Genomic DNA, 26,354 nt, shown 5'->3' on the forward strand with positions numbered 1-26,354 from the left:
GATGCCTTTGAATTATCACTGATTTTCTTAGCCATGGACACGACAGTCTGTGTGCAAGAAGGTCCACTTCTCTGGAGACACCTGTGAGGTGTCTAAAAGCACCGTCCTAAGGTCAGCAGAAGGTACCAGTGGAAACCAACTGTGGATGGCAGACCCTGCCGTGAACAGGGCTCAGCCCCTGCAGGTCCCAGGGGTATTCATCTCACCCCACTTTTAACCTTTCTCTGACGTTTGAATTTCTCATAATAAAAAAGTTTTGAGGGGAAATTTTTTTTTTAATGGAAAATAAGCCTTTCCACAAAGAGCTGGGAATTCACTATAAAGAAACCACTGTTTGCTTCTTCGAAGTGGGTTTTGCTAAAATGCCGGCCTCCAGCATTTCTGAGAAATTAGCACAAACTGTAGCAAAGAGGAAATTCAGCACCTCTGAGTCGGGTATGTAAATCGAATCATGAAAATCAGGGCTTTCGCTGCATTTCTAAGAAATGTCCTTTTTTGGATACTCTTGCTTTTGTCTTCCCCTGGGACTCTCTCAGAGCGGGTTGGGCCTCCAGGCCTGGGGTGGGGGGCTGGGGGCGGGCGGCAGACAGTGCTGGGGAAGTGGTGGCCACCAGGCCCTGGGGGCCGACCGACACCACTTTAGTGGCTGGGACCTCAGGGCCCAAACCTCATACGCACATGTGGACAGTGGAGCCATCTCGCTGGAACATTCCGCCTGGCTGAGAAATTCCACCTAAGGAACTCAAGCCTTAGCATGAGACACAGAAAAGGTAAAAGACGTGTGCAATGAAGGTGGGACATTTAGAACAGAGCCTGCAGAGCTATTTTATTTTCCCGGATGAGCACAGAAGAGCTTATCTAAAAAGACAAGGACTTGATTGATAGGCTGTATTAGGTGGGGAAAGGACCCTGTTAACAGTGTTTAATCTGCAAGAAAAAAATGTGTGGGGAATGACGAGGCAAAATCCATCACCTGGTGAAACGTGCATCCAGGTTCTGCCGGAGGCCAAGGGGCCGTGGCAGAGCCTGCTGTCCTGCTTGGCAGGAGAGGCCCTTCCTGCACAGGTTCAGGTTACTCTTTACCATATTCTATTTTAACTGTTTAAGGACACAGTGGAGTGGAACCAGCTCCAAACCCTGAGGTTACCCTGTCTTTGCTCCAGTTCTAGAACTCTCACGTCCCCTTGATGGTGGAGCTTAAAATTAGAATCCTGAGTCTCCCCTGAGACACTGAGAAAGGGCTGCTTTCAGAATGAGGAGCAGAAATCTCGGCACCTGCTCTGAGGGCTCCTGGCACAGGGAGAGTCACACGGAAGTGCAGTTCCTGCTTGGGGGGTGACAGTCCCTGCTGGGGAGGAGTCACATGGGGGGGGGGGGCAGTTCCTGCTGGGGGGGGTAGTTTCTGCTGGGGAGGAGTCACATGGGGGGGGCAGTTCCTGCTCGGGGGGAATCACACAGGGGGCAGTTCCTGCTGGGGGGTGGGAATCACACAATGGGCAGTTCCTGCTGGGGGGGCAGTTCCTGCTGGGGGGAATCACACAGGGGGCAGTTCCTGCTGGGAGGGGTAGTTTCTGCTGGGGAGGAGTCACATGGCGGGGGGCAGTTCCTGCTGGCGGGGAGTCACACAGGGGGCAGTTCCTGCTGGGGGGGTAGTTCCTGCTGGGGGGAATCACACAGGGGGCAATTCCTGTTGGGAGGGTAGTTCTCACTGAGGGGAAATCACACAAGGGGCAGTTCCTACTAGGGGTGCAGTTCCTGCTGGAGGGGCAGTTCCTGCTATGGGGGGGAGTCACATGGGGGGCAGTTCCTGCTGTGGGAGCAGTTCCCACTTTGGGGGGAGTCACACGGGGGAACAGTTTCTGCTGGGGGGAGTCACATAGGGGATCATCCCTGCTGGGGGGGTGACAGTCTCTGATGGGGGCACAGTCACACAGTGGGGTAGTTCCTGCTTCGGGGGGCTGTGGCGGGGGAGGGTCCCACAGGCTGCCGTCCTATATGAGCTTCATGTTCATTGTTTGGGCAGAAGAAGATGAGGCTCCCTGAGATTCCCAAAGGCCCCCCAGCTTGTTCTGTCTGGTGTAATAAAATCTAACCTTGAGCAAAGAGGCTGGAAGAAAGAAGTGGCGATCCTATTTGTAGTTTCCCTGCCCAGGAGCAGACTTGATGAGTCTGTGGTAGAGTCAGAATAAGGGTTATTCTGGGCTGCCTGTGAAGAGGAGGGAGGCCTTCTGGGGGCTGCAAATGTTTCAGGTCTGGATCTGGGGAGCATTTCCTCGGTTTGCCCCCTGGTAAGTAGTTGCTGGCCTGCCTGCTGAGAATATTGTATTTTACTGCATGTAAATGACACCTCCAATTAAAGAAAAGAGAGTCAACAAAACCCACTGCTTGTAAACAGTGTTTGAACAAAAGCATTAACAAGCTGTGATCAGCAGTGATACCGGTGTTGGGGGACCGGAGACTTCAGCTCTCATTGCCCAGAACCAGGGTGGATCTTGTTTTCCACTTCATGCGTAACTTTGCTGGTGTTAGAACTCCAAAGGACGAGACCGTGTGTGCCCATAGAGACAGCAGTCGGTGCAATGGGTCTGTTCCCGGAGGTACCATCTGCTCACTCCTGGGAGCCAGCTTCTCTGTGAAGTGGTGAGAGCCCCAGCCCTGGGGGTGTGCAAGTGGGTGAGGAGGCCTGCTTGTCTTTGTTTCACTGAGAGGCCTCTTATTGCAAGAATCATGCTGCAAACTACTTTTTTTCACTCGACTATCAGTCTTAATGATCTCTCCACATGCCCGGGTACAAACTTGTCTCACTCTTTATGATGGCTGCGTTGTGTTCTAGGTTGTGCCTGTGAACCTTATGTGCTTGGTCATTGCTGCCTGGTGGGTATTGGCGCGGTTTCCACGACAACCATGCTCTGCTGGGCACGCTCCGTGAGTGCCTGTGGCCGGCCCCTGGAGAAGAGCTCCTGGGTCATGCGTCAGGCGTAGGTTCTCCATGTTACCGGATGTGGACATGCACATCAGAGGTACCATCTGTGTTGCCATCCACACAGAGGTACCAACACACTCTGTCCCATGGGCCAGGGCTTGTGCTTCCCCAGATTTTTTCCACTCTCCATGTCAGCACACTTTAAGACTTTGTCATCTGGGGGGATGAAAAGTGACACTGACAGGGACCGCAGTGCTCGTCCCAGACGCTGGGCCCTGAGAACCACCCTGAGGCCTGACAGTGCACTCAGCCCAGTCTCATCGCCACCTGTGACCTGTGAACCAGGGGCTGCCTTTACACCCACTTCAAAGAAGGGGAAACGGAGGCACAGATATGTTAACTACTAAATTGCCACCATGGCTTCCTGCTGGGATGTGGTTGAGCTAAGACCCCAGCCCAGTCTGTCCGCCTCTAGTTCAGCCTCACGACTGCTCTGCTGGGAGTCAGGTCAGGACTTCGGAAGCACAGAGAATCACAATTCACCTGACCTAGGGGCAGTCAGGGATGACTTCCTAAAGGAGGTGGGCCTGAAGAAGGAAGAGGAGGAGATGACCGGGCAATGAAAGAGAACAGGGTTGCTGAGAAAGAGGGCTGGGCCACCCTGCTGCGGCCTAGCATGTACAGTGCCCCCAGGGGCTCGGCAGAGAGCACTCAGGGCTCCTGGAGCGTCAGGCGAGTCCACCCCCTTGGCCGAGACAGACGGCGCAGGTGCGGCAGGAGGGAGCCGCTGATTTACATCCTATAGGTGGGGGGAAAACCCAGGAAGTACAGCCGGGCACTAACCAAATCTGGGCTAAGAATAAACGTCCTGAGTAATGAGTGGCCTGGGCCGGAGAAGACAAGGTGGCCGCAGCCTGGCGGGCCAGGAGGAGCCGAGTAAGTAGCCGGGAAGGCGGTGTGGGAGGGGGGTTGCGAGGGGGTTTGGCTGGGGGCTCCGAGTGGCCTTGGGGGTGCAAGGGGAATGGCACCTATGGCATAGTGGATGAGCTCGGGTCTTCCTACACACCTGCATGTGGAGTGCCTAGAGACTGGGGGCCCAGGGTGGGGGCTGGCCTTGCTTTCCAGGGGAGCAGCCACATGGGCAGGAAGTCCCTCTACTGCCCAGGACCCAGAGCTGGGTGGGCCAGGACATTTTTAAGATAGTCTATGTTGAAGTCGACATATGCAAAAGTAGGAGAGCTTAAGGAGCCTCCCACAGACATGGCCCAGCATGTGCTTTCCAGGACCGCTGGGCCCTGCCAAGGCCTTCAAAGGCCATCATAGTTTTGATCTGTAAATACCTCCGGATCTCTCTCTCTCTCTTTTTTTTTCAGTTCTACCACTTTATTGCTACCAACCCATCTCCCTCCATCCTCGTGCACACATGCTTAGTCATGTAACCCCATGGACTGCAGCCCGCCAGGCTCCTCTGTCCATGGACTTTTCCAGGCAAGAATGCTGGAGTGGGTTGCCATTTCCTTCTCCACGGATCTCTCTCTCAAAAACAAAACCCCAAAGGCCCTCATGCCAGGACAACTCCTGCAAAGAACGCTCCTCAGTGTCACAAGTGCCGGTGTTCACACTTCCCGGCTGTCTTGTGTTTTTTCCAGCTGGCTTGTTCAAATCAGGACCCAATCGCCATCCTTCTGGTTACATGTTTTAATCTAGAACATTCCCATCATGCCTCATGTTTTCCCTTGCTGCTTTTCTTTAATCTAAGAAACCAGAGCATTTATCCTGTAGAATTCCAGATCATTTATCCTGTAGAATTTTTACCAGGGGAGGTTTTGAAGGTTTGTTCAAATGCCAAAGCAGAAGGCAGCACCCAGGTCCCTCGCTGTGCAGAGCCAGGCTGTTCCATCCTCACACGCCAGGCAGGGAGCAGAGCCCTTCTGTGATCCTCTTTGTGGGGAACAGCCACATCCCAAGACGTGTCCCCAGCTACAGGCTCAAATATATAAGACTTCTGAAGGAGCTGGACCAGGCAGGGACCAGGGTCGCTTTGACACAGGGTGGACCCCTCAGGGCCACAAGTCAGAAGCTGCCAGACCTGGGCCTGGCACTGCCAGAGCCCGCAAGAGTTGGGCCTGGCTTCCCTGGTCCACTGACTCGACGTGTTGTTAATTATAACTCCTTAGGAAAGCCTGTGTATTTGCCTGGCGGGGGAAAAAAAGTTTTAAATGATCTAACCCACCTGTTTGGTAGAAGTGGTAAAACCCCAAAGGACATTAAAGAAAGTAGAGATATTCTACAAGAGTAAGGGGTGGGACTTCCCAGGTGGTCCAGTGGTTAAGACTTCCCCTCCCAATGCAGGGGACTGGGTTTGATGCCTGCTCGGGGGTTAAGATCTCACCCTGAAGGAGCCCCTTCACCACTCTGGGCTCCTTTCCCTCGGTTGTAAAACAAAGGTCTGACTCTGCCCTACCAGATATCCCTGAGAAAACGCAGCCGGGCCCTGAACCCACCAGAGCCCCATCTGAAGGGCCATAGGCAAAGGCTCTGAGAAGGACTGCAGTTGGAAACAACAAAACTAAACTCTGACTTTCCTTAGCCCAGCATTTTTCAAACTATCTTGACCACAGGGGCCTTTCTTGGTCCAGCGGGTACGAGACCAGGCATGTGAGGGAGACGGCAGACGGCTGGGGCTCAGGGGAGCCCAGGCCTGCAAGAGCCCTCCCTCCTTCCTGGGGTCATCACTGCTTCCATCCTGCGAGCCAGGGTCAATCTCGGGGGTCTCCTACCCTTCTTTGGGGCTGAGGATGGTTCTGGAACCTTATGTAGGTCCTGGGGGTGGAGGAGGGGTGGGCAGGGACAACGCCCTTTGGTCAGCTGGGCGGCTGTCATCTGGCCACGTGTGCTCTATGTCCCCGTCAGGCCCAGCGGCTCCGTGCCTCTCGACCATGAGTGGGTCTTGGTGGCTGCCTAGGCTGCCTGCGTCCCATCTACCTCTGTCCACCAGCCATCACCTCCCAGAGGGCTGGGGGGTGGCTGGTGTCCCCCTCCCTTCTCCCCAAATGAAGGAAGGATCATCAGGAGTCTCCCTTCAATTCTGTTTGGCCCTTTTGCTTTTTTATTTAAACTAACGTATAATTGGATTTACAGTGTTTGTGTTAATTACTGCTGTAGAGAAAGACAACTGTGGATGTTACAGGATACTGAGTATAGTTCCCTGTGCTATGGAGTAGGATCTTGTTGTTTATCTATTTTATATATAGTAGTGTGTATCTGCTAGCCCCAAACCCCTAATTTAGGTCCTTTGCTTCATGAATAGATGCCAGTCCCAGGTTGGGGGCCCAGAAAGTATAAAAGGTACAGAACACAGCCTTCCTCTCCTCCAGGTCCGCCATCTGCCCAGTTTTCCTGTCTCTTCTGCAATAAACAGCCTTGTTAAGAGAATTTACATGACATAAAGTTCACCGGTTTAAAGTCTACAACAGAGTGCTTTCAGTATATTTACAGAGCTGCGCAACATCTCTACAATCTAATTTTAGAGCATTTTCAGCACGCCTCAGTCCTCCCCCCTGCAAGCCCTAGGCTACCACTGTCTCTAGATTCGCCTATTTTGGACATTTTCTAAAAATGGAACGTGCTGTTTGATGACTGGCTTCTTCCACAAGCACAATGATTTTGAGGTTCATCCATGTGGCAGGGTGTCAATACTTCACACCTTTTTATGGCCAAGTAACATCCCGTTGTATGGATGGACCGCATCTCTTAGGACTCCTGGTGGCACTAGTGGTAAAGAATCTGCCTGCAACGCAGGAGATGAAATGGACACAGGGTCGATCCCTGGGTCAGGAAGATCCCCTGGAGGAGGACATGGCAAGCCACACCAGTATTCTTGCCTGGAAAATTCCATGGACAGAGGAGCCTGGTGGGCTACAGTCCATGGAGTCGTAAAGTGTCTGACACGACAGAGCACACACTACTACATTTCTATGGCAGTTCTGTGTTTAACATTCTGAGGAACTGCCAGGCTGTCTTCCAAAGTGGCTGTACTGTTTTCAAGATCCTGCTGAACACACAAGGGTTCCGTTCCTCCCTATCTGCCCTAACACTTGTTGTCCACGCATTCATTTCCGCCATCCCCGCAGATGGCTCAGTTCAGTTTTGATTGTTTCCCTGCCGACAAATGCCGTTCAGCATCTTCCCATGGGCTTATTAGCCATTCAGACAGCTTTTTGGAAAAATGTCTTGTTAACTCCCAAACCCCGTTTTTAAACTGGGTTATTTGTCTTTTCATTATTCAGTTGCAAAAGTTTTTTCCTATAATCTGGATACAAATCCCTTATCAGATACTCAATTTGCAAATATTTCCTCCAAGTCCATGAACTATTTTTTATTTTCTTGATGGTGTTCTGTGAAACACAAAAGTTTCAAATTTTTATTAGGCCCTATCTCTCAATCTTCTCTTTAATCATTTGTGCATCTGGTCTCACTGCCTAGCCCCAAAGCATGAAGACTTACTCCTGTTTCCTTCTAAAAGTTGTCTAGTTACAGGTAGGTTTATGATCCACTGTGAGTTACTTTCTGGTGTGAGGCAGAGGTCCACATTCACTCTTACGAAAGTAGCTATCCAGCTGTCCCAGCACCACGTGTTGAAAAGACTATACTTTTTCCTGTTGAATCTTCTTGGTACCCTTGTTGAAAACCAACTGACTGTAAATGCTAGGCTTTAGTTTTCGACTCTAAATTCTATTTCATTGACCCATGTCTGTCCTTATGCCAGCACCACACTGTCTCATTTACAGCTGGTTTGTAGTACATATTGAAATTGGGAAGTGTGAGTCCTCTAAATTTGCCCTCTTTGAAGAATGTTTCAGCTCTTCTGGGTCTCCTGCATTTCCATATGATTTTAGGGGATCAGCTTGTCATATTTTGCAGAAAAGCCATCTGGGGATTCGAGTGGGATTGCATTGAATCTGTAGAATAATTTCAAGAGTATTGCTATCTTACCACTATTAAGTCTTTCCGTCTATGAATGTGGGATATCTTTCCATTTATCTAGGTCTTCATTCAGAAATGTTTTGTAGTTTTCAATGTACACATTTTGTACTTCTTTCACTCAATGTATTCTTAAGTATTTTCTTTAAAACACTGTTTTTGGTTTCCTATGTTTCCTTACAGTGTTTCTTTATATATGTACCCGTAAATGTAGATTAGAACTTTCTCCCTTTTTGCAAAAAGAAAGAGAAGAAGGGAGCCTATGAGCCATGCCGTTATGGAACTTGGTTTTTGTTTGTTTTTCCGCTTAATATGTCTTAGAGCTCTTTCCAGAGCAAGAGAGAGAGAGCATCCTCACTCCTCTTCTTCAGCAGCATCACAATCAGGGCATCAGTGGACTCAGTGCAGGAACGAGGACTGCTTCCCACTCCACCCGTCCTCCCTGAGGATTGCTCTGTGAGCATCTGCTCAGGACCTACTTGCGCCCGGTACTATGGATGCCCACTATAGTGGGCTCAGAGATAGATGAGACAGTGCAAGGAGGCAGACGGCCACACCCCCAAATATCTAATTCAAAATAAGAAGCATCAGCAGGTTGAGACATCCCTGGTGGTCCAGTGGCTGAGACTCCGCACTCCCAGTGCAGGGGGCCCAGGCTCCATCCCTTGTCAGGAAACTTGATTCCACACTCCACAACTAACAGTGTGCATGCTGTAGCTAAGGATTCCAAGTGCTGTAATGACCCAGCACAGCCAAATAAATAAATATCAAAAAGAAAGAAATGCCACCAGGTAGAGGGTGCTCAGACTACATGGCCATCCAGGCGACATGGCAGCTGTAGGAACAAATGTCTTTGGGAAATTACAGTGTTTCAGCCACAAGTTGAGGTTCTGGGGGCAGTTTTCAGGTCTGGAGCACAAGTTTGGTGATTATGAAATGATTGTAATTAATCCATTATGTTTTTAAACCACTTTATCCAAATAATAACTACCACCTGGCAACTGTGTCTTGGGTCAACTCTATGCATGTCATATGCATGTCCTTAAGGAAACCTCCTCTGCAAAGGAGCGCACACAGTCCAGTTTACAGTATAGGAAAACCAGGGCGGTGCTGACTGGCTTTCCCAAGCTGACTGTGGTGACTCAGCCGCATTGCCCCCTAGTCACCACCCCCCACAGGCGCCGCTGCTATCACACACATTCTGTCGCTGAAACACGGCAAATCAGCTTTCAGAATGAGCCAACAGGAGGCCGAAATCAACAACAGGAGGAACGGGAGGAACAGTCATCCCCACCTTTCTCTCTTCCTTCTCATCCTCCTCCTTTCCTCTTCCTCCTTCTTCGTGATTCATAAAAGAGAGACTGTAAACACTGTCATTCTCCTACGTGTCGCCCCAAATGATGAAACTGCTCAAATTCTCTCCGATCCCCGCCCCCCCAGTCCACCAGGTGCTCAAGGATAGACTGCTCACTTTGCTGCCAGCTAAGCCATTTGCCTCAAATGCAAAACCCTCTGCAGTTTTTCTCCCTCCTTCCTTCCTGTCACTTAAGTCCTGTCATTGCCTTGTTTACAACAGTGGTCGAAGGGTGTCCCCTGTCATGGGTGAGTGACTATTCTACAGTAAACACAATTCAAAGTCTGAGTTATTCCCCGACTGGTGTTCAATCGTTATGATGATGTAAACTGTGTTCATAGCTAAGCTATGTGCAGCTCACCTCAGTAACTCACCCCCAGCTCTGCGGTAGATTCAGCCTCTCAACTGGGCAACCAGACTCCTTTATCTGCAGTTGCGTTTCCACTGGAGATGTTCCTCCCACTTCCCACCTATTTTAGCTGAGCTACAGCTCCCACTCAGCCTCCTGCCAAGTCCTAGGACTTTCTCCACCACCACTCTGAGAATTTCTACCTGAACTTCTTGGCTGCAATGGACTTGCTTTTCCCTCTCCTCCATCTGTTGAAAATCAATTGACTGTACGCAGACGGAGAGCTTACTTCTGGGTTCTGTTCTATTCACTGGGCTTCCCAGGTTGCACTAGTGGTAAAGAACCCGTCTACCAATGCAGGAGACATAAGATGGGTTTGATCCCTGGGTTGGGAAGATTCCCTGGAGGAGGACATGGCAACCCACTCCAGTATTCTTGCCTGGACAAACCTATGGACAGCGGAGAATGTCAGGCTACAGTTCATGGAGTCCCAAAGAGTTGGACATGACTGAAGCAACTTAGCATGCATGCATGCATTCTATTCACTGGTCTGAGCATCTGTCTTTATTTCATCATCACACTGCTTAGTTTAGCTTTGTAGTAAGTTTTGAAATCAGGACGTATAAGTCCTCCAACTTTGTTCTTCTTCAAGGTGGTTTTGACTGTTTAGGGTCAAATGGAATTTTTAGGAGGGGGGTTTTTCTATTTGTGTAAAAAAGTCATTGGGATTTTCTTAGGGATTATATTGCATCTGTGATCACTTTGGGTGGTACTGACATTTTAACAACATTAACTCTTCTAACCCATGAACATGGGGTTTGTTTTTTGGGATCGTCTTTAATTTCAGCAATGTTTTCTAGTTCTCAGGGTATACTTCTTTTGCCACCTTGGTTAAATTCACTCCTAAGTATTTTTTAACTGTTTATTTTTATATGTATTTGGCTTTGCCAGGTCTTAGTTGCACCATGTGGGATCCTGTTCCCTGACCAAGGATCAAACCTGGGTCCCCTGTATTGGGAACATGGAGTCTTAGCCACTGGACCACTAGGGAAGTCCTTCCTACTCCTAACTATTTAACTCATTTTTATGCCTCTGTATATAGATTTGTTTTCTTAATTTCCTTTTAGGATCATTCATTGCAAATATATGTATATTCAACTGATTTTTGTGTGTTGATTTTGTATTTGTAACCTTGCTGAGTTTTCATCTCTAACAATTTTCAGTGTTTGAAATTATTAGAGATTTTACATATAAGATCATGTCATCTTTGAACAGACAATTTTACTTTCTCCTCTCCAATTTGAATACCTTTATTTCTTTTTCTTGCCTAATTGCTCTGGCTGAAACTTCCAGTACTTTGTTGAATTGACATAATAAGAGTAGTCATTCTTGTTTTGTTAACAATCATAGGAAAGAAGTTTTCAATCTTTCATCACTGACTGTGATGTCAACTATGGGTCTGTCATATATGGCTGTTATCATGTAGAGGAGATTCTTGTCTAGTCACAATTCAATGAATGCTTTCATTCATTGAAAAGGTGCTGAATTTTGTTAAATGGTTTTTCTGCATTGAGATGTCCCTGTAGTTTTTTCCTTCATTCTTGTACTGTAGTAATGTACATCAATTGATTTTCATATGTTGAACATAGCACTGTGTTCTGGGAAGGAATGAATCCTACTTGGTAATAATGTATTATTTTTTTTAACATGCTGTTGGATTTGACTGGCTAATATTTTATTGAGAATTTTTACATCTATATTCATAAGGCATATTGGTCTGCAATTTTCTTTTCTGACAACGTCTTTATTAGACATTATCATCAGTATAACGCTGGCCTATTCACTGGTCACTCATTCTCGGGAAGTGCTCTCTCTTCAACTTTTTTGAAAGAGTACGGGAAGGATTAGTTTTAACTCTTCTTTAAATGTTTGGTAGAATTCTCCAGTTAAGCTGTCGAGTCCTGGGCTTTTTGCCAGAAGGTTTTCTGATCACTGATTCACCCTCCTTAATTGTTATAGGTCTATTCAGATAGTCTTTCTCCATGAATCAGTTTTTGTAGTTTTGTAGATTGCATGTTTCTAGGAATTGTCTACTTATTTAGATTACCCAATCGGTTGGTGCACAACTGTTCACGATACTCTCTTAAAATCTATAAAATGTGTACCAGTTGTCCCACTTTCATTTCTGATTTTGGTAATTTCGGTTTCTTCTATTTCTTTTTTTAAGTCAGTCCAGCTAAGGTTTCCTTAAACATCTGACTCTTCGAATAAGGGAGGAGTTAGTTTCTCTGCTGTTGCTTTCATAATTCACAATTCTCTCCTTGTCTTTGGATCTCCACGATTTTACTACAGTGTGTCTCAATGTAGGTCTCTAAGTTTATCCTGCTTGGAGTCCACTGAGATTCTCAAACACGTATATACATGTCTTTCCTAAGTTTTGGGAAGTCTCAAGCCATTATTTCTTCTCTCTGGGGTTTGGAATTCCAAATGATTCCATACGGTGGTATATTTGATGGACTCCCATGAGTTCTGTTTACTTTTCATCATTCTTTGTTTCTGCTTCTCATTCTAAATAGTTGAATAGTCTTATCTCTAGGCTCACTGATCCTTTCTTCTGGCTACTCAGATCTGCTACTGAACCTCCCTGGGGAGTCTTTACATTTCAGTTATTGGACTTCTCAATTCCAGAATTCATTTCCATCTTTTAATAGAATATTGAGAATGGTTTGGGGTTCACAGAAAAGTTGAGTGGAAATTACAGAGAAGTCCCATATACTCCTTATCCCCACACAAGCACAGCCTCCCTCACTACCAGCATCCTGCACTAAAGTGGCACATCGCTACATCAACACATCGTTTTCACCCAAACTCCAGTTTACATCAGGGTTCACTCTTGGTGCTGCTGACAAATGTATAATGACCTGCACCCACAATGACAGTATCACGCAGAAGAGTCTCATGGCTCTGTATAGTCCCCTCTGCTCCAACTTTCTCTCTCCCTCCCCTCAACCCCTGACAACCACTGATTTGTCTTCTGTTTCCAGGATGTAATACGGCTGAATCACAGTGTGGAGACTTTTTAGCTTGGCTTTTCTCACTTAGTCATATTCATTTAAGGTTCCTCCATGTCTTTTCATAGCTTGAGAGCTCACTTCTTACTAGTGCTGAATAAATTCCGTTGTTTGGATGAGCCACAGTTTATCTATCAGGTCATCTACTGAAGGGCATTTTGGCTGCTTCCAAGCTTTGGTTCCTTTTTTTACAATCGCTCTGTTTATTCATATCCTCATTTTGTTCATACATCCTTTTGCCGATTTCCTTTAGTTCTCTGTCCATGGTTTCCTTTAGCTCATGGAACACATTTAAGACAGTAGATCTAACATCTTTGAATAGTATTTCCAATGTCTAGGTCTCCCCAGGGATAGTTTCTGTCAAATCATTTTTTTTTTCCCCTCTGTGAATGTGCCATATTTTCCGGTTTCTTTGCATGTTCCGTACTTTTTTTGAGAACTGAATATTTTGAGCATTATGTTGTGGTAACTCTGGAAATTTAATTCCCTCATTCCTCAGGGATTGCTGATTTTGCTGTTGTTGTTGTGAGCTGGAGTCTGTTTGTGACTTTTCTAAACTATTTTTGTAAAGTATGTATTCCTTGTGTGTGGTCACCAAAGTTTCTGTTCATGTCTGCAGTCAGCCAGTGACCTGACAAAGATTTTTCCCAAGTCTCTGTTGCTCCTGAATTTCATGATGATGGGTCTTGGTTTGAGATAACTTATTGTACAGGAGACCTGATTGGCTCTTTGAATCTGGAGGCTAATGTCTTTCAAACATGTCTCTGAAACTGCCATCGGTCAACATTTATATTTCCTGAAATAATTCCATATTTTCATATCTTTTCTCTATTTTCTGGGATGTTTCTTTAAGTACATCTTATAACACTTCTATAGATGTTTTGATTCTAGCTATTATATTTTAAAACTTCTAGTCATTCTTATTTGTTCAATGCAGATTATTCTTTTAAAAGTAGCACATCATTGAGAACTCCTTGGCATCCAGTGGTTAGGACTCCGTGTTTTCACTCCCAAGGGCCTGGGTTCGATTTCTGGTTGGGGAACTAAGATCCTAACTAAAATAAAAGTAGCACATTATCTTTCTCATGGATGCAAAAGTTCTCTTTCTGAAAATGTCTAGTGATCGTCTCTTAGTTTTCCTCTGTTCCCTGAATTGTCTCTGTTTGCTCGGGGTGGGTTTCTTGTGCTTGCTTTGTCCCAGGTCTCTTTCATGCAGAGGTGGTTTTCCAATATTGGTGACTCCTGGCTGTGGTTTACAATTCAGACTGTGGCCCTGACAGCTGATTGGAAGTTGTAGGTAAACAGACAGGGTTTTCATGTAGAAGTTTTGCTCTGAATGGTCAGGCAGCAGTGTGGTCATTTTCTTGAGAGAATCTCCCAGGCAGTGCCTCCAGGCCTTTTCCTTTGGGTCAGTTTCTTCCAGAGCCAAGTCTGCTGGTTTTCTGCCACTTGCAGAATGGGGAAGGATACGTTTTTACAGACCTAACCATGACACTTCTGAGGTATGGCTGCGGGGACAGTGGACCTCAAAGCCACCCTCAGTTGTGTCTGAGGAGACTCCCAACCTCCTGCTTGAGTGGGTGAGGGGCCATCACCTGCCTGGGGTCAAGTCCTCTTTGTGTCAATTTCCCCCAACCCTATTCCATGGTTCTGCACTCCACACCCGCTGTCAGAGGCACCGGAGCCTCCAGCTCCAGGAGCTTCCTAAGGTTTAGTGCCCCAATTCTGAACTTCAAAAGAGAGAGACATCGCCTGAAGCCAGTCTCCCCAGGCCACCTGCTTTCCGTCTTCCAAGATGTTGCTGTCATTTGTCCCCTGCTGCAGCTACTTCTTCCAGTCTACTCTTGAGGATGACTATATTTTTTAAAAAATATTTATTCTTCTTTTTTTTTTTGGCTGTGCTGGGTCTTCATTGCTGCATAGGCTTTTCTCTAGATGCGTTGAGCGGGGGCTACTCCCTAGTTGCGGTGCTTGGGCTTCTCATTGTGGAGCATGAGCTTGAGGGGAGCACGGGCTCAAGGACGCTCGGGCTTCAGCAGCTGTGGCTCCCAGGCTCTACAGTGCAGGCTCAGTGGTCGTGTGCGGACTTAGCTGCTCCACACCATGTTGGACCCTCCTGGATCAGGGATCGAACCTCTATTGCATTGGCAAGCGGATTCTTTCCCACTGAGTCACCAGGGAAGCCCCCGAGGACAGCCCTCTTGTCTGGTCCTTTTAGTTTGGTTTCAGGAGGGAAGGAACATAAGCCCCTGTGCTTAAGCTGCCGAGTCAAGTGGGAGCCGCTGGTCTTTTCTCAGTGGTTTTTCATTAAAGAATAAGCAAAAACCTCACGATACGTTTAAGAGAACTTGTTGGGGATGCAAATGCCATGAAATCAGACAGAAATTTAGAGAAGACTCAGCAACGCATGACCAGCTGGGATGAGTCCCAGATGCCTTGTGGAGCCAAAGAACCAGCCACAGAAGTTCAAGACTGGGTGATGCCAGCATCCTGTGGGCCTGTAGTTCTCAAGCTCAGACCAGGAGTCACTGCTGGGAGCAGGTGTTGAGTGGGGGGCCTATGAGAGTCACCAGGGGGTAAGAAACATTCACCACCTTGACATGGTGGCTGTGGCACAGGCGTGCACACATGGATAGGTTTGTCAGGCTGCACTGCACAGGCTGCACTGCACACGTGTCACTGTGTGTCTCAGCAGAAGGGATGGAAACGGACATTTATTGAGTGCCTGCTGTTTGCTAGGCACTGGCTCGGTCTGCTTTTTTAATTCATTCATTTAATGAGCACCTACGATGTCCTAGGCACTCCTGAGATCCAAGGGACCCAGCAGCAAACAAGTAGCGCCTGTGCCTGCCAGGCACTGCTGGCTACCGGGGAGACACCACGGAGCGGGAGTCAGTGACGGGAGTCCATGCAGATGGGGGTCAAGGACAGGGTGTCAGAAAGGCTTCCCCGTGAGAACAAAGTTGAAACAGATCCGACCGGTCAGGAGGAAGTGAGCAGCCGCGGAGCAGGAAGAGCATGGTATGCGGAGGGATCAGCGCACGCAAGGATCCCGTGAAGGCGAGCGTCCACAAGGGCAGAGAACAGGGCCGAGCAGGGCGAACTGTCGCGGGAGGGGCCTCCAAACCAGCGAGTCCCGGCTGGGAAACTGAGGCTCAGCGTGGCGGGCGCCGGCTGCCCAGCGAGCATTGCTGGGGAGGGGGCCAGCTTTGTCTGTTCGCCCTCCACATACAGAGTGGGAGGCCCCCTGGGCTCCGGCCTCCAGCTGCCCTCACGCTCCCGCCTCTCAGCCCCACAGGGCCCGCGGCGGGGGGCGGCCATGGAGCCCTGCCCCGAAGATCAGTACTGGGACTCGCTGCTGAACACCTGCGTCTCCTGCAAACCCACCTGCAGCAGCCAGATTCCGCGCACCTGTGCGGCCTTCTGCAGTGAGTTCTGGGCCCAGGCCCTCGCGGGAGGCGAGTAGCCTCTACTCCTCACACATGGGGCCTGAGGTGGGGGTGGAGGAGGACAGACAGTGTGGGACCCTCTGCCTCTCGACCCTCCTGCCAGCTTGCAGCTTCCCCGGGGCGCCCTGTTCCTTCCTGCCTCAGGGCCTTTGCACAGGGATGTTTAACCAGGGCTTCCTCCTGCCTGACCTTTAGGTCTCAGCACCAAGTCAGAGCTCTTCTCTGACTGCCGGATGGAGAGTGGGCCCTCCTTCTCCATTCTCTGCTTGCATTTCTTTCTGAGTCTTTTTACTATAGAAGTTAGCAAACTGAGAGAGAACAGCATAACAAACCCGTCTACCAATCAGCAGCTTTAGAAATACTGCTTTTTTCGGTCCCCAATCAATGTTTTAACTTGTGTATTTTAAAGTAAATCCAAAAACTCATATCATTTTACCTGTGAATAGTGGATCATGAATTCTTAATACATAGGCCTTCAAAATACAAGCTCAACATTTTGTCACTCCCAGAAGTAATTCTTTAACATCGTCTACACTCACGCCATATTCTGATTGCCTTGACAAGTGTATTTTTCTTGCCTGATGGAACTCATCATGACTTGTATCATGTTCTTTCCTGTGGGTTTGTTTTATGTGTGTCTCAACCACTAGATTGCGGGCTCAATTCCTTTCTTAAGCCTAGCACAGTGCCTGACACAGTGCTTCATATAAATACTGGCTGAGTGGAGCTCAGAGAGGCTAAGTGACTTGCTCAAGAACACACAGCATAACAGTGGAAGAGATAGGATTTGAAAAATGACTCTTTGACACCAACACCATGACTCTGAGCCACTATCCATTAGTGAGGTGATCATTCATTATATTGACCGACAAACCCTGGAAAGAGGAATGGAAATGACTACGTTTCATAGTTAAAAGATGAACCATAAAGCACCACGACTGGGAGGGACCGCCACCTGCTGATGGGCTGAGGAGCACAGAAGTTTTCTTATAGGAGGTACCATCTGAGATTGATCATTGAAAGCTGAGTATGTGGAGGCCAGATGAGGGGGAAGGGCATCCCCCGAGAAGGGACCAGTGTGGACAAAGGCACAAGACCCAGAAAATACAGCAAAAACACTGAAGTCCAGTGGGGAGTCTGTGAGGTCTGACGGTGAGGGTGGTGGCCTGCGGAGCTGTCACCTACACAGGCACATGGGGGACCCGAGGAGGGTAGGAGGTCATGGCAACCCTGGGACAAGGCCACCATTAGGCTAACTCCCCCTGTGTTGGGGTTGGGGGTCCAGGGCTGGGGCAGGACAAGGGGTGGTTGCTGAGTCTTCCCTGAGGGGGTCAGGGGCCCAGGTCCGGGCAGGGCAAGGGAGGGTCTCAGATCCACACCTCACTGGTCTTGTCCTCTACTCTGAAAAGGACATAAGGGCTGGCATGTCTGCATTGCAAAGAGGCGCGATGAATGTTCTACTTAAACCTTGAGCATCATTCACTATGTGTCAGGCACTGTGTTGGGGACTTCAAATCCTCATAGCAACTGTAAGAAATCACCATATTATATTGTGATTACCCCTCTCCTGGAAAACAGGAGACTGAGTCACAGAGAGGCCCAGCTCCCACATGAAGTGGGGATGAGTGCGCCCCAAGCCTGAGTAGCTTCAAGGTCTGGCTTCTGGGCCTCTGTCATGTGCTGCCTCCAAAATGCCTGCAAACCTGCCTGCAGGTCACAGTTCCATAGGAACAGAATCCTCCTTAGAGACAAAGGAGACCCGCCCTGTAGAAAGGCAGGTCTGTAATGCACTCAGAACTGCTCTCTGAGCAAGTGTGAATGACCTTTGTTTCGCTTCGCTTCTGCCTCTGGTAGTGATACATGTTTGAGCTCCTGTGACTCTCATTTATTATTAGGACAGGAAGAACACTGTCGTTCAAGCTTTCCCACCTCCTGTCCAGGCCCCTCCCCAACTCACCAAGGGGTATGCTGGCTTCCGTCTCCATTCCTTGTATTTATAAGAGATATGCTTCTCCTTTATGAGATTTGAAAAATCCAAGTAAAGAACTCCTGTGACAACATAATAACTTAGATATCAATGTTAAAATATAACTAGAAAATCCTTATATGATTAGTACTAAGAAATGCACTTTTAAATCATATATAGAGCAAAGAACAAATACTAATGAAAAATAACATTTTAAACTAGATATAGAAAAAAATACTACACATCAAAACACATACAGTGCAGCTAAACTGTACACAGTGGACAAGGTACCGTCTAGTGTTTGCATCATGGAAAAGAACTGGGATTACTCTGGAATTGCTTTTAGGGAACTGGACTAGGTTCACTGAGATGCCCTTTGAGGCCAGACCTGCAGGTCCTGTGTGTGTCCATCACACAGTAACATTATTGACCTCTGTCTCCCAGAGTCACTCAGTTGCCGCCAAGAGCAAGGCAAGTACTATGACCTGCTCCTGAGAGACTGCGTCAGCTGTGCCTCCATCTGCGGACGTCATCCCAAGCAGTGCACACACTACTGTGAGAACACGCTGAGGAGCCAAGTGAGCCTCCTACCAGAAGTCAGGAGACAGCGGACCGGAGAGGCCCCAGCCCGAGCGGACAGCCTGGGGAGGTACCAGGTGCCAGAACACAGAGGCTTGGATGCGGGTCCAGGTAAGCCACCTGCTGTGTTTGGCCTGCGCTTTGTTCAAGGTCCAAGTGGGTGGAAGGCAGGCATCAGGCCTCAGTTAGGAGGGACTGTGAAGCAGGAAGTCCCGTGCATGCAAATAACCAGAAGCCAGACTGCAGGGTGGTCATCACAGGAAGAAAAACTGGGCAAAGTTTACAGAAGTCTGTGGGCAAGAAGAAAGCAACAGAAGAAGAAAAGACCAGACAGTTGGGAGTCTCCTGACAGCCTCTGAATGAGCTCTCAGAACCCAGGGCCACAAGGGACCAGCATAGCCAACTGTGAGCGAGACCCCCAATCCCATTCGGAGAAACAGAGACTCATCAGGGCCTACAGGCCATGTCTGCCCCACACCGTGTCCCTCTGGAGGTCTGGGGCTTACGCGTCTCCCACTGTGTCCCGACACATGTGTGTGCAGGTGAGGCCAGGGCGGGGCTTGGCAAGGACGAGTCCAGGCCCTGGGTCCTGAGGGCGGGGGTGGGGCGTGGAGGATGCTCACACAGCGGAGCTGACCTCTCTCCATCCCCTCCTGCTCCCCACATCCTGCACCCCCACTCATCCACACCCTGACAACCCCTACCTCAGCCCACTCCCCATCTCTCAGAAAGGCCATTCCTTTGTTTGATGGGAACAGTGGAAGCTTAGCTGGGCTGGGCCTCCAGGCGTCCACACCTCTGGCCACTTCCCTCCTGTCTCTGTCTTCACAGGGCTTCTCTGTGGGTCTGTCTTCCTCTTTCTAAGGACACTTGTCATTGAATTCAGGGCCACTCTCATCCAGGGGGGCCTCACCTCCAGATCCTTACATTTTTTTTAAAAAAAGTTCTGTTTTGTCTGCATCGGGTCTCAGTTGTGGTACACGGGATCTTCCCTGCCTCATGCAGGATCTTTCAGGGCTCAGTAGCTGCAGCTCTCAGGCTTAATAGCTCTCTGGCATGTGGGATCTTAGTTCCTCAAACAGGGACTGAACCCCCACCCCCTGCATTGTAAGATGGATTCTTTTTTTCCCCAACTTTATTTTTGGCTGCACTGAGTCTTTGTTGCTGCCAGCAGGTTTTCTCTAGTTGTGGTGAGTTGTGGGCTGCTCTCTAGTTGTGGTGCACGGGCTTCAGTAGTTGTGGCACATGGGCTTAGTTGCTCCATGGCATGTGAGAACTTCCCGGCCCCTGTCCCCTGCACTGCAAAGCAGATTCTTAACCACTGGACCAGCAGGGAAGTTCTCCAGACCCTTAACTTGGTCACATCCACAAAGGCTCCTCTCTCACAAATCAGGTCACATGTGTGTGGGGGCGGTGCCTGCCTTGGGGGCTCCATGGGGGCACACTGGCATGGTAGCCTGGTGGTCGGTCTTGTCCCTGGCTTTTTGCTTACCGTGGGTCATGGAGTGTTTTCTCTTCCCATCCCTGCCACTGCCACATGCGACGTCACCACTGTGAGGGCTGCCCCAGGCCTGAAGCCAAGGAAGAGGTGCAGACAGCCTTGTGCACCCACCTCACTCATCCCCAGCCTGCCCACTTGCTAGGTTGGGGCTGCAGGGATGCTGGCCAAACGTTCCACTGCGTCCGGCTGCCACCAATAGCATGGAGGCCAGAGTGTCTGTCCCATTCCCTCAGAAGGCAGACCTGACCATTAGCACCTGTGGCCGTGAGCCCAAGCTCAAATCCTGTCCTCCCTCGGCTACACCAGCCGATCCAAAGCCACCAGGGCCCTCAGGATGGTCACAGCACTGCCAGTCTGGCCGCCGGAGTTCCAGCCCAGCAGCAGCAGTTTCCAGGCAAGACTGGTTCTGAAAACAGTGTAAAGGTTTAACAAATCAAATAGAAAGTTCAGTTCAGTCACTCAGTCATGTTCGACTCTTGGCAATCCCATGGACTGCAGCACGCCAGGCGTCCCTGTCCATCACCAACTCCCGGAACCTACTGAAACTCATGTCCATTGCATCAGTGATGCCATCCAACCATCTCATCCTCTGTCATCCCCTTCTCCTCCACCTTCAATCTTTCTCAGCATCAGGGTCTTTTCCAACGAGTCAGTTCTTTGCATCAGGTAGCCAAAGTATTGGAGTTTCAGCTTCAGCATCAGTCCTTCCAATGAACACCCAGGACTGATCTCCTTTAGGATGGACTGGTTTGATCTCCTTGCAGTCCAAGGGACTCTCAAGAGTCTTCTCCAATACCACAGTTCAAAAGCATCAATTCTGTGCTCAGCTTTCTTTATAGTCCAACTCTCACATCCATACGTGACTACTGGAAAAACCATAGCTTTGACTAGATGGACCTTTGTTGGGTAATGTCTCTGCTTTTTAATATGCTGTCTAGGTTGGTCATAGCTTTTCTTCCAAGGAGCAAGCATCTTTTAATTTCATGGCTGCAGTCACCATCTTCTGTGATTTTAGAGCCCCAAAAATAAAGTCGTCACTGTTTCCATTGTTTCCCCATCTATTTGCCATGAAGTGATGGGACTGGATGCCCTGATCTTAGTTTCCTGAATGTTGAGTGTTTTTTTTTTTTTTTGAATGTTGAGTTTTAAGCCAACTTTTTCACTCTACTCTTTCACTTTCATCAAGAGGCTCTTTAGTTCTTTGCTTTCTGCCATAAGGGTGGTGTTACCTGCATTTCTAAGGTTATTGATATTTCTCCCAACAATCTTGATTCCAGCTTGTGCTTCATCCAACCTGGCAATTCGCATGATGTACTCTGCATGTAAGTTAAATAAGCAGGGTGACAACATGCAGCCTTGATGTACTCCTTTCCTGATTTGGAACCAGTCCGTTTTTCCATGTCCATTTCTAACTGTTGCTTCTTGACCTACATACAGATTTCTTAGGAGGCAGGTCAGGTGGTCTGGTATTCCCATCTCTTTAAGAATTTTCCACAGTTTGTTGTAATCCATACAGTCAAAGGCTTTGGTGTAGTCAATAAAGCAGATGTTTTTCTAGAATTCTCTTGCTTTTTCGATGATCTAACGGATGTTAGCAATTTTGTCTTTGGTTCCTCTGCCTTTTCTAAATCCAGATTGAACATCTGAAATTTCTTGGTTCACGTACTATTGAAGCCTAGCTTGGAGCATTTTGAGCATTACTTTGCTAGCGTGTAAGATGAGTGCAATTGTGTGGTAGTTTGAACATTCTTTGGCATTGCTTTTCTTTGGGACTGTAATGAAAACTGACCCTTTCCAGTTCTGTGGCCACTGCTGAGTTTTCCAAATTTGCTGGCATATTGAATGCAGCACTTTCACAGCATCATCTTTTAGGATCTGAAATTGCTCAGCTGGAATTTCATCGCCTCAACTAACTTTGTTTATAGTGATGCTTCCTAAGGCCCACTTGACTTCATACTCCAGGATGTCTGGCTCTAGGTGAGTGATCACATCATCATGGTTATATGGGTCATTAAGATCTTTTTTGTATAGTTCTGTGTATTCTTGCCACCTCTTCTTAATATCTTCTGCTTCTGTTATGTCTATACTGTTTCTTTTATTCTGCCCATCTTTGCATGAAATATTCCCGTGGTATCTCTAATTTTCTTGAAGAGATCTCTAGTCTTTCCCATTCTATTGTTTTCCTGCTTCTTTGCATTGATCGCTGGAAAACCTGCTTGGAAATGAACCAAGCGCTGCCCCTGGTGGCAGTACTCAGAACTGCGCCTGCCGGCCTGGTTCTCAGGCAAGCACCACAGGTCACGTCCTTTCCAGACAGAAGTCCCTGGGCTTGGGGTCAGCAGACAGCGAGGCACCGGACCAGGCCGCTCCATCCCAGGGCCGGGTCACTAGGGCCGAGACAGGGCAGCAACCAAGCTGCAGACCTGAACAGCTTGGTGACTGAGCACAGGAAGCAGAGCAAGAAGCCGGGACCCTGTCCTCCCATCTGGCAGCCAGCAGGCTCCCCCCGCTTTCCTGTCTGGAAGGGGTGACATGCATGAGTTGTGATGGGAGAGAGAAGGCATTAAGACCTAGGTTTGGGGCACTCTCCCTAGAAGCAATGCCTGCTGGAGGTGGGGTTGTCGATTCCCAGGTGTTCCCATTGAAGCACATCTCATCCCAGGCTGTACCCCAAGTGCCTGCCTTCCCCTCCCTCCTCACTCCCTGCCCCTGGGGTTTGGCCCATCTCAGAATCCATCATGCAGCTGGTCCCCAGTCAAGGACTGCATCCACATCACCGGAAGTGATAGTGCAGAGTCCATGGGACTCTGAAAGCATGCCCGCGTCTCCAGCCTGGGTGCAGCTGGAAGGTGACATGTTCTGTGGTTTTAACTGCACTTCTCCTCCGGGCCAGGGCCTCTGTGAGGCATGTGCAGGGGCCAGGGGGGCCAGGCAGGAACTAGTTCCATTTCCCTGGGAAGCCCCAGATCTCGGTCTGGGCCGAGGGACAGAGAGAAGGCAGAACCTGCCTTTCAGAAGCAGAGTCCCTGCTCAGGTTGTCTAGTGTGGCATCTGAAAGCAGCTGAACTCTCAGATGGCAGGAGACCACCCCTGTTCTCACTTCTGGTTCTGCAGGTCTGGGCAAGGAGAGGAAGGGGGGAGGGGGGCTCGGGCGGCAGGTCCCTGCTGATGGCGCCCAGGGTCACCATGGTAGGTGGATGGTGCTGTGGATGGAGTCACCTAGAGGCTTGGCCCTGATGCTGTAGTGACTGAACCACACTTCTCGCTCTAGTTCAAGGGGGACACTCTCCATGGGGCTTCTTCAGCTGGCTTCTCACGTGGGGGCTCGGGGCACACAAGAAAGCAGAGTAGCAGCTGACAGGCCTCCTTGGGGCACAAGCCAGACCCTGTGTCACCCTCACTACATTCTGCTGGGCGCAACGGGGGGCCCAACCCAGCCTGGTCTGAAGGGCAAAAATCAGGAACCATCTCCGAATGCCAGCAGCCAGTCTCCAGTCAGTCTGAGTGTTGGAATTCACACTGAAGACACCTGAAATATCCAGATGTGTGGTTGTGAATTGACCTGGCGGTTCTGTGTACTGAGCAGCATCAAAGAATAGACGCTGGTGGCTGGCAATTCCGCCTCTGACGGGAAGGCTTGTCTAGCCAGCCTGATGGTTTCCCTTTATCTGGGGTGCGTAGGAGCAGACGGAGAGACCTGGGAGCTGGGAAACATAGTGTCACCTAGTTCTGCACACCCTGTGACCTCTCCCTGGATCCTCTCACCTCTCAGGATCTCGGCCTCCAGATCTGTAGCCTCAATTAGAGTCTTTGCTTTCCCTCCCCCATCCAAGGCCTGTCTGAGCTCTGGTCAGCACCGCTGGCCTGGGGTGGTGACACCAGCCTGCTCAGAGCTCTGTAAACATCAAGGCAGCATAGGCCAGCAGTCACTTTATACAGCTCTCTCTTGGGAGTGTGTGTAAGGAAGAGGACCAGTGTCCACGCTCACCACGTGTGTGTGTGGTTGGCCAGGCCCTGGCCTGGAGTCCATCAGGCCTGCCTCTAATTGCACCTCTGCAGTTGGGACCATGGTGATTCTGAGGCTCAGTTTTGTTTCCTGCAAGATGGACTGTAAGACGGTGCAACCACTGTTGAAAACCGTCAGGCTCCTCAAACAGCTCAACACGGAGCTGCCGTCTGCCCCACACTCCACCCCCGGGATGCGTCCATGAGAGTGAACACAAGGTCCATGTGGAAACCTGCAAGCATCAGAAGGGTGACACAACTCTGATGTTCCCTGTGGACGGACAAATGACACACGTGACCACAGGCCTGAGCCTCAGAAACATGCGGAGGGGCTGACACAAAGGGCCCGTGCTGCAAGAGTCTGTTGGTGGCCGGAACTGGTGCAGAGACAGTCTAGTGGAGTCTGGGAGAGGGGGCTCACCACGATGGGTGTGGTGCCAGCCCCGGCCCCAGGCACACAGGCAGCAGCTGCATAACCCTGCGAACACACTGAACCCCTTGCCTCCTCCGCTTCACAGCTATGTAGCCATAGACTACACCTCGGTCTCTAAAGAGGTGACCAGCCCTCACTCCCAGAGCACGAGGATCTGGGAGATGCTAAAGAAAGCGCTGTATGCTCCAAGGGCAGCAGGCGGCCAGCAGCCCTTCCTTCAGGTGGTAGGAGGCCCAGGGCAGGTGTAGAGGGCAGGGCTTTGGCTCAGGCCCTGAGAGGCAGAGAGACCAGCGCCCCATTTCCCCAGGGCCCCTGGCTTTACCCCTGCCCCCCAAACTCAGAAGCAACTGCACTGTCTCTCTCTCAAAGCTTGTGCCCCCAGGTCAGACAGACACACACCCTCCCTGGATAGCTATCACTCTGTTCACCTAGCCACCTCTGGTACTGCCCCAAGTCACACGCCAAAGGAGACGACACAAACGACGTCCAGCTCCACCATCTCAGAGGCTGCTCCAGGCCGGGGTGGGAGCAGGCTGAGCCTGGCCCTCCAAGGGGGTGAAGGGTAACCACAGAGCTTGCGTTGGGCTGACAGGGCAAGAGCGAGCCTGGAGGAGGAGGGGCCGCTCCCTGAGGACAGCTGCCTCGGGAGGCCCTTCTCGTTCTCACCCCGGCCTTGTCCTGCAGTGCCCACAGGACTGAAGCTGAGCGCTGACCAGCTGGCCCTGGTCTACAGCACGCTGGGCCTATGTCTCTGTGCCATCGTCTGCTGCTTCCTGCTGGCCGTAGCCTGCTTCCTCAAGAGGAGGGGAGTCCACGTCTCCTTCCCGACGCACCCAGGGCCGTGTCCCACGCAGGCCAAGACTTCCAAGGGTGAGTGTTTACTGGGATCCCAGGCATCTCTCTGTCCTGGCCCTGCCCCATTTCTAAGTGGACAGCACCAGGCAGCTCCTCCTAGAGAGCCCTGGGGCTGGAAACAGTGCAGTACCTGCTCAGACTAGATGAACCAGGTCAAACATCAAGGTGAGAAGAGAAGGGGCTTGAGGAAGGGTGAGTGGACGCATGGGGTGGGGTGGGGGTTCGGGACCCGCAGCGCTAAAACCGGAGGTGGTGGGCCCCCTGGCACTTTGGGACTCTAAGGACCGCACCTGCACATCTGCCCCCGCGGAAGGGGAGGGTGTGGCCGGGCTGCCTCGGGGAGAGGGCGGAGGACGAGGGGTCCGCGCCGAGGCCAACACCCTCTCCTCCCTGCACAGATCACTGGATGGAAGCCGGCCACGTGGCAGGGGCGCCACCTGAGCCGGTGGAGACGTGCAGCTTCTGCTTCCCGGAGTGCAGGGCGCCCACCCAGGAAAGTGCAGGCGCGCCCCCGACACCCAGGTCCGAGTGCACAGAGAGGAGGGCACGCAGCAGCCAGAGCGCAGCTGGACAGTCCTGTGTGCACGCTGCGAACGGCGGGATCGAGGCGGTGTACACGCCCGCGCAGGAAGGAGGCCTGGCCACGTGAACTGGGGAATGGTGAGGGGGGAGAGGGAGAGAAGTGGGGGATGGGGGTGGGCAGAAGGGGAAGAAGAGGTAATGGGGGAGGAGGGGAGAAGAGCTGCGGGAAAGGGCCAGGGACCCCGTTCTTGACCCCAGATCTCCACTGTAGGTCACCGTCACTTCAACGCACCAGCGGTAAAGGAACCGCCCCTGCTGGACTCAGCCCCGGGGCCCCTTCGCGGAAATAAAACCTCCCACACTG

At 50.1% G+C, this 26,354-nt stretch overlaps 1 protein-coding gene across 3 annotated transcripts; it reads left to right on the forward strand.

The window, feature by feature from the left end:
• The first annotated feature begins 622 nt into the window (after positions 1–622).
• TNFRSF13B (TNF receptor superfamily member 13B) lies at positions 623–26,354 on the forward strand. 3 transcript variants are annotated; one of them, XM_070479245.1, is made up of 6 exons: positions 623–770; positions 15,971–16,108; positions 18,540–18,785; positions 25,298–25,483; positions 25,867–26,128; positions 26,262–26,354. In XM_070479245.1, exons 1-5 carry the CDS (start codon positions 755–757, stop codon positions 26,115–26,117), a joined length of 837 nt encoding a protein of 278 aa, XP_070335346.1. In that variant the 5' UTR covers positions 623–754; the 3' UTR covers positions 26,118–26,128; positions 26,262–26,354. The 3 variants fall into 3 exon arrangements, with proteins under 3 accessions (XP_070335346.1, XP_070335345.1, XP_070335347.1); XM_070479244.1 differs by lacking the exon at positions 623–770 and adding an exon at positions 3,623–3,859; XM_070479246.1 differs by lacking the exons at positions 623–770; positions 15,971–16,108 and adding an exon at positions 3,624–3,859.

Source organism: Odocoileus virginianus, chromosome 17, assembly GCF_023699985.2.
Source record: "Odocoileus virginianus isolate 20LAN1187 ecotype Illinois chromosome 17, Ovbor_1.2, whole genome shotgun sequence".
NCBI classification, from domain to species: domain Eukaryota; kingdom Metazoa; phylum Chordata; class Mammalia; order Artiodactyla; family Cervidae; genus Odocoileus; species Odocoileus virginianus.